General features: G+C 34.1%; 1 protein-coding gene across 2 annotated transcripts; it reads left to right on the forward strand.

Annotated features, from left to right (window-relative positions):
* Window positions 1-378: 378 nt before the first annotated feature.
* Window positions 379-7,724, forward strand: LOC110873145 (2,3-bisphosphoglycerate-dependent phosphoglycerate mutase). Of its 2 annotated transcripts, none has more exons than XM_022122071.2 (8): window positions 379-554; window positions 795-1,051; window positions 1,972-2,195; window positions 3,010-3,128; window positions 3,589-3,745; window positions 3,821-3,922; window positions 3,993-4,112; window positions 7,426-7,724. In XM_022122071.2, exons 2-8 carry the CDS (start codon window positions 796-798, stop codon window positions 7,477-7,479), a joined length of 1,032 nt encoding a protein of 343 aa, XP_021977763.1. In that variant the 5' UTR covers window positions 379-554; window position 795; the 3' UTR covers window positions 7,480-7,724. The 2 variants fall into 2 exon arrangements, with proteins under 2 accessions (XP_021977763.1, XP_021977764.1); XM_022122072.2 differs by having other exon boundaries at window positions 388-554; window positions 1,968-2,195.
* The last annotated feature ends 631 nt before the right edge of the window (window positions 7,725-8,355 follow it).

Here is an 8,355-nt window from a genome sequence, read left to right on the forward strand (position 1 = left end):
GCACTTAACTCATACCGTGAAACGACATGACAATAGTCAAATCAGGTGAACTATTTGTTGCCAATGATCTCTAGATTAAGTGGTGGAAGGCTTGCATTTCTTTTGAGAAATGTAAGTTCAACTCCTACTTGGTGTAGAGTGAGACATTGGTGGACAATGATAGGAGACCCAGGGAAACCTGAGTTCGATCCTTGAGCCAAACCGGTTTTACCGGTAATTTCACCGTCGTGCCCACAGACGGGTGGGTTACCGGGTTTTCCCTGAAATTAGTGGTGGACTCGGGTTACTCTCTGAGTACTCCGTTTGATCCAGTGGATGCCCCCAAAGTGCTCGAGCCCGTTATAAAAAGTGAACTATTTGTGTAATTAAGGTTATTGTAACTTCAACGTGTTAGTTGTATCACGAAGGAAGAATTTACAAAGCCCTAGTTATTTATACAGTAAAATTCCGAATCTCAGGTTTTTGCTACACGGCGATCTTGACCAGACCTCTATGATTTCGATGATCAACTGACCAACATTTGCATTCTAGTTCCCATTTCTGCATCATCAACCGTAAGCAGTATATCTATCCCTACTTCTCTTACCAATATATGATTACATAAACAACCTGTTAACATTCATTAAACGATCATGAATAAGGCAGTATTCGTTTCAAACTTTCAATTGTTCATATGAAATGTTTTAGGTTTAATTACTTAGTCATCTTGTGTGTATAAATGCCGCAGGACTGTAATTTTAGTGATGTGTTTATATGAATTGTTAACTTCATTGTGTTTGACTTATGATGATCAGAATGGCTTTGACTGCTAGTCAATTAGCAACAGGGGCCAACTGTCTGCAAACAAATGTTGATAATTTGGGTTTTAATGCAACATCAAGAAAACGTTATTGGAGTTTACTGCTTAAGCGTGATGGATTTCGTAAGCTATTACCGAGAACCAACTGGCAACTGCAAATAAGTATGACCGGAACGGCTAATCATTGTTCTGCACTTTGTGATACACTCACATCGTCTACACCGACCGACAGTTATGAACCGTTTAGGACAAGTGAGTGACAATCCAGAATCAGAACCGCACAATTTCGTTTCTTTAGTTTCTTTTCCATGCTTTTCAGTTTAAATTAGGGATGTGTGCATATGAAGTTGCAAATACTATGCTTCGGCCTGTAATTCTAGCAACCAACTATGAAAACTTTATAAAACGCTTGCATACTTTTCGTTTGGAAAAAAAGGAAACATCCCTTTCTTGTCTTTGTCTGTGAATTTCTTTTTAGTTTATAGTTTATTAGTAACACTAGAAAGCATGGTTTTAAAAAACGCTTGAGAGGCGCGCCTCGAGGCGAAACGGCCAAAAAACGAGTCTGAGGCGCGCCTCATGGGGTTTTTAGTGTTAATGCGCCTCAGAGGGGCTGAGGCGCTAAGAAGGCTGCACCTCAGGGGGTTTTGATAGTTGTTTTTGATGTTTTTGACTTTTTGTGTCAATTTCAAGCATTTCATGTCTTTTTTATGTGTGTTTTTGATTATTTTGATGAATCTGATGATGAAATTAGTTAGTATTATTATTTTTATAATATATAATATTTTTATATTTATTTATTAGTACCGCCTCGGCCTTATGCCTCGTGAGGCGAAGGGAAAACGCCTCGAAACTCGTTTCCCTTCTTTTAAACCTTGCTAGAAAGTACTTTTTATTTTGTTAATTAAAAGAAAGTACAAAAATACTGAAAGTTTAAAAAAAAAATCTTAGGAAAAGAGGAAACAGAAAACAGACAGCTAACTTTTTTGCCAAAAAAAATGGAAGTATGTTGCCATTTTAGAGAATTTTCATATTTGGTTGCTAGAATTAGGAATCGGTTCATAGTATCTTCCTATTTTATGCAAAAAGACCTTTAAGTTACAGTAACTTGATATATTTTCAATTACTCAAATGACTGTTCTTCAAATTTTCTTGTGTATTATGTAAGACAGATGAATCAACTTTGATTATAGTTCGCCACGGAGAATCAATGTGGAATGAAAAGAATCTGTTTACTGGTTGTGTTGATGTGCCCCTGACAAAAAAAGGTGTGGAAGAAGCAATAGAAGCCGGCAAGAGACTCAGTACCATGCCACTTGACATTGTGTACACGTCAGCATTGGTTCGTTCTCAAATGACAGCGATGCTTACCCTTACCCAACACTGCTGCCAGAAGGTAGCTTCTTCGGTTTACTAAGCTCCTTAATAACAAACTGGATACGATGAAACAACAGTTCCGCTTCACCAATATCTCTTGAAAATAATATTCTACTAGTGATATTCCCCCGCGTTTTGCGGCGAGAATTTGGTTGGTATCAGTTTGGCTCATTACGATACCGATACTCGCTATTGTAATTGAAAGAGAAAACTTTACATCGATCAGAAACAATTAAAAACGAATATCGATACAGATACTGATGTTCAGTTGACATCAGTTCGATTCGGTTCGATTCGATTTGATTTGATTCGTTTGCGTTCTATAAATTGACAACTAACGCTTTCGATACCCATATTTATTTTATTGTGTTCTATTTCAATAAACTAAACTGACACTATATCACTATATCACGGTATCTATATTCATTTTTATGCTTTCCGTTTTCATTTTTTTTCATTTTATCCACTCTGTCTGCGACGATAAATGAATATCGGTACAACTACCGTGACTCTCAACCGATTGATAGCGTTTGAACAACATCGGTGCTGGTACTAGTGTTCGTTTTTATCATTTTTGATCGATCGATCAAAAACATATGTTAATTTCTATACCGAGTGCGTATATCGTACTGGTACTGTAATAAACCGAATCGATATCTATCCAACAAAAATCAATTAACTAATAAAACAATCAAAATTATAAAACAATATTATAAAATTTTTTGATTACTATTCATGAGGAGTTGCTATTGATATGTATAATAGCATGCTGTTTTGTATAATAACAGTGTCCATTGAAAACATGGTATAATAAGTTGCATATGAATTTGTAGGTTCCTATAATCATTCACAAAGAGAATGAAGAAGCCGAGATTTGGAGTCAAATCTACAGTGAAGACACCAAAAATCAGTCTATTCCGGTTGTTAAAGCATGGCAATTAAATGAGAGAATGTAATCTTGTGTTAATCTCATCTGTAAACAAGAGTTGTAACTGAGCAATAAAATAATAAAGAGTAAATTACAAAAATCGTTCTTTATGTATGTCACTTATTGCAAACTGTGTTCTTTGTCTTCAATAATTACAGAAAACGTATTCGATGTTTGCAAACCCTTGCAAGTTATGTCCTTTAGCCCTAACTCAGTTAAGTTTTGTGGTTACATCTGACCAAATGGACCCCACATGAGGGTATTTTGGTCATTTTACGCTCATGTGGGGTCCATTTGGTCAGATTTAACCACAAAAATTAACTGAGTTAGGGCTAAAGGACATAACTTGCAAGGGTTTGCAAACATCAAGTACGTTTTCTATAATTATTGAAGACAAAGGACACAGTTTGCAATAAGTGACATACATAAAGGACGATTTTTGTAATTTACTCAATAATAAATTATTGTTGTGTTGTCGTATCAGGTATGGTGACCTTCAAGGTCTTAACAAGCAAGAAACTGCTGAAGTATTTGGTAAAGAGCAAGTTTTAAGGTGGCGTAGAACTTATGAAGTTCGCCCCCCGAATGGTGAAAGCTTAGAAATGTGCTTGCAAAGAGCCGTTACCTACTTTAAAGAAAATGTAATATTACTTCTTTGTATTTTCAACCAAATGTTGTTGAACGAATCTGGTGCTCACAATGTTTGTATTGCACAGATAGAACCGCAACTTATGGCGGGAAAGCATGTGATGGTCGTTGCACATGCGAATTCCCTGAGGTCTATTATCATGTATCTTGATAATCTAAGTCCTCAAGAGGTAACAAATCTGTCTTTCTGGATAGCTTTTATGTTTTTTACAGTAGTTTAATATTATTTGTTTCTAAAAGGTAATCAACTTGGAGCTATCTACTGGGGTGCCGATGTTATACATATATAAAGACGGAAAATTCATCAGAAGGGGAAGTCCTCCAGGAACAAAGGAGGCTGGTGTTTATGCTTATACTTGGGTAAAAAATCTGACATTTATCTATCCTGATGCAATCTTTTTTAAATTATATGTAGGGTTATCTGTTTTTTACTGTGCAAGTATGCTAGGCTTACTTTATGTAGTTGTTACATGTTAAGAAGATTGTATAGCATTAATCAAGGCAAGAAATAAGAATAAGTGTTTGCAATCTGTTCCAGCTTTCGTTATTTTACTAATTTCGTGAAAATAACGTTAAAAGCTGAGGACGGTTAATCAGGCATCATGTGGTGGCGTTGATAGACAAAAGGGTACATGCACAAAAGGGCTTGATGCAAAACTACTATCGAGCCGGGGGTCTCACTAGAAGCAGCCTCTCTATTCCTACGGGGTAGGGTAAGGCTGTCTACATCTTACCCTCCTCAGACCCTACCTTGATAGTGCCTTCTGCACATGGATCTATCTTGCGACAGTGCCTTCTATTAGGTAAATAATGGAAAACTATCTATTAGAAAACTATTTACAAGCCATCTTGAACGCTATCCGGAAGTATTAGTGAATATTGGTTATATGATATACTAATATATAAGGAACTGTTACGTTGAAGTTTTGTGCTTACGTTAAATGCAATTGTGCACCTTTCTAAGAAATCGAGATGCGCTATAAGGAAATTGTTATATTGTAGTTTAATACAGAAATCAAAGTCGAATATGATTACATGAATGACAAGTCTCAAAAATTGTTTTTATACTTCTTTTAAGGTATGTAAACAGTTTATCAAGTGTGTGATCTTATAGGGTTAGTTGCAGTTACGGAAGAATCAGTAGTCTCTTTTTCTAACAGGAAGAATTAATAGTCTCATTTTCTAATAGGAAGAATCAGTGTCCTTTATTTAGTTGTAGCCGCCTTATACAAGAAGCGATGCACCTGGACGCTTAGCACTTGATGCATGCTATTTTAACCAAGATGCTTATTAACACATACTAAGCACACACGCATAGTTTTATAAAACCCGAGGCACGCAGGTCTCGGAAGCTAAGACTCGAGGTGAGAGCTTCGCGTACGTGAAGTGCGAGGTATTCATATAAAACCTTCAGATTAATTCTGGATAACATTTTCTATTGGTTAATTCTTAAGCACCCAAAAATAAGAAGATAAAAAGAAATACACACAATTTATTATTAAAACAGCATGAACAATCTCAATGTACAACCAAAGAAGCTTTAAAAAAATATAAAGAAACTAGAAAACAGAAATAGTATTTCCATAATTTATATATTTTTATTTATCATATTATACGAAAAGAAACAAAAGAAATCAGAAAAATCAACTTCATTGTTTAATTATTAAAATCAAAGATTTTTTTTTTTTTTTAAAAATGCAGAAAGAAAGCTATTGCAACACACAATTGAAACCCACCACAAGACAGTAAGACAACTCACACACACACACACATATATAAATGTATGTATAACCTATATATAGACCCCATCCATCTATTTATAAACGTTTTCATTGTCAAATAACTCATTACTGGACTCGAGTTTTATAACTTATAATGAAACCCTTCACTCACCCTGACTCGTATAACTATAAGCATTTTAATCATCTAAAATTAACAAGTTACTGAACCGGCCTATATTACTTACATCACTTTTATCATCTAAAAGAAACCCGTCACCTAACCTAACTGGTATAACTGTAAACAGTTTAATCATCAATAAACGAACCCTGTTAGACTCACATAGTCATATTATTATAGACATTTTAATCATCAATTCATCATATAACCAATATAACTAAAAACGGTCAAATTTATGAAGTAACTAGAATGAACAAACCTCAACTCGTGCTACCAACATGGCCTTGAATATACAAACTTAGCACTAGCATCACAATGAACATGTAAAGATATTGGATACAATGCAACAAAATTAGCACTAGAATCACTACGAACATGTAAACATGTGCCGAACATACGTATAACGTACTCTTAATTCATTAACCTAAAATCATCTTCCTCTTGATCAACACCTACTTTTTCTATGTGTTCATTCTCGTTTTAAATGACACTATCGAGGATATATGTATATGAAGTGGTACCTCTGCCTCCACGCCTAATTATATTGCATGGCATGACAACTACAACATAAGGTGGTTAAATAACATGCGAAATAGGTATAAATTATGTCAAATGGATCAAAACCAAGTTAAATTGTCTGTGGTTTATCTTGCGTGACTATCCTGTTACCATGTTTGGTGTTGTGGAACTACTAACAATTTACAAGATATTATTTATGTAATCAAACACAACATGGTTGCTCACGTGCTAGACCTTTCACATGTTCATTACAGAGTGTATTTATCAGTGCATGCATACATGTATTCACTAGTGAATAAATTATAAATACATGTATTTAGTAGTTCTCAGTTAAACCTATCGTATGAGAGAGAGAGAGATGCTCAGCTCCCACCATTTTATAATCCGTGGGTGACCTTGACTTTCAAAAAAATGGTACGATAAATAAAAATGATATTTTTCATTATGATGTAAAATTTTATTTTTTATTCATTTAGTGCATCATTTTTGGAAATTATTCACAATATGATGCATCTCCGTCATTAAAAATTTCTTGTATGACCTTGTGTTTTCAAGAAATTTTCTTTAAAAATCATAATTTTTTTTTGAATTTGATGCACAAAAATCCTTGTCACACTTCTCATGGTTAGAAGCATTTTTACTTTACCTCCCCCGCCCTAATACAAGTGTATGTGTGTACCTATATGCCACTGATTCATATACATGTACATATATCCATATACATGGTTGGTTCTTGTTCTTGGCATCATCTCGATGGCGTTTACGGTGAAGGTAAACTACACATTTTGTATTCTCAGAAATGCAAAGTTCATACCATTTTTTATGGTCAAAAGCCTACCTTTTGGAAGATAGTTAATATTAAAACGTTAAACTAGCGTGTTCTCTTGGTTCTAACAAAAAGAGAGTTCACACACGATCCCATGTCCGTGCGTGTAAAAAAGTTTTGGTGGTTTTTAGAGACCCAATTGGACGAAAACCTGTCAATAAATCAATTATTTTAAACCCCTCCAAATAGTATTATTCCATGGATTCGTGGCCCTAATTTGCCCCAAAATGGACTTTTCTTCTGCATAGTTAATCTGCCTATAAGTTTGTCTTTATAATTATCTCTGTTTAATGATTAATTTAGTGACGCTTGACTCGGCTCTAGCTAAGCAAATCTGGTAATAGATAAACTTGATCAGGTGATGCATAAAGAGTGAGAATATTGTCATGTGATTTATGGGTAAGTGATGTATCATGCCTTGTGTTTCAGAATTTGGCCCTTTATAAGGATCTGATGCTGCAAAGAATGTTGACCAAGTTATAAGTTGAATGTGGCTGCTGCAAGGAACCTTTTAAGTTTTTAAATCCGCTCGGATCGTTGAAAGAATTACTGTATCTGGCATCCCGCGTGAGAAACATTGATTTGCTATTAACTTTATATTTTTTATTATAATTATATATCTTGAGCATATAATTATAAAACTGTGGATCATTTGTAAGTTGTAACTCTGTATATTGGCAAAAGTATTAGAATGTTGAAAAAAAAAGTTTTAAGGTTTTTATTTGATCTTAATTTATTGTGTTAGATACGATTTATGATGTTTGGAGGGACTTTAATTATGTATGTGTTATCAAGTTTCAACTTTTGTATAATAAAGTTATTTGTTTGCTTATTATTGTTATTATTACTATTATAGTAATGTTTTGACAAGCTTTTGTACCCGAACTCAAATTTTGAAAAAAAGATATTCAATAAGTTTAGCTAGAGCAAATAAACCCTCAAATAGAAATAAAAGGTATCATTTGAGTAATTTTGTTTATCAAAAGTTTTAGCTTTTTGAAAAGTAGTTTATCTAAATTTTACGGCTTTTTAAAAAGCGAAAAAGAAATTGTAATCAAACATGCTTTTCTAAATGTGAGAGTATGAAGGAATGAGGTCTAAGATCGGCTTGTTTAAGTTACGTAAACTTGAGTTTAAGCTCGACTCTTTTCGATGTCTATTTACAAAGCTCGAGTGTTGTCTCGTTGGTAGTTTCTTAAACTCAGTTTTAATTATTTTATTATTTACTTGTTATTATATGTATGTATATATATAGAGGGTTAGGATCTGTGAGAAGCATTAGGCTAATTGAGAAACTTGAGAAACATTTTGGACCACACATTTTTCTTAAGTTTTTCATAATACACACGTATATATAGT

Source organism: Helianthus annuus, chromosome 9 (assembly GCF_002127325.2).
Source record: "Helianthus annuus cultivar XRQ/B chromosome 9, HanXRQr2.0-SUNRISE, whole genome shotgun sequence".
NCBI lineage: Eukaryota > Viridiplantae > Streptophyta > Magnoliopsida > Asterales > Asteraceae > Helianthus > Helianthus annuus.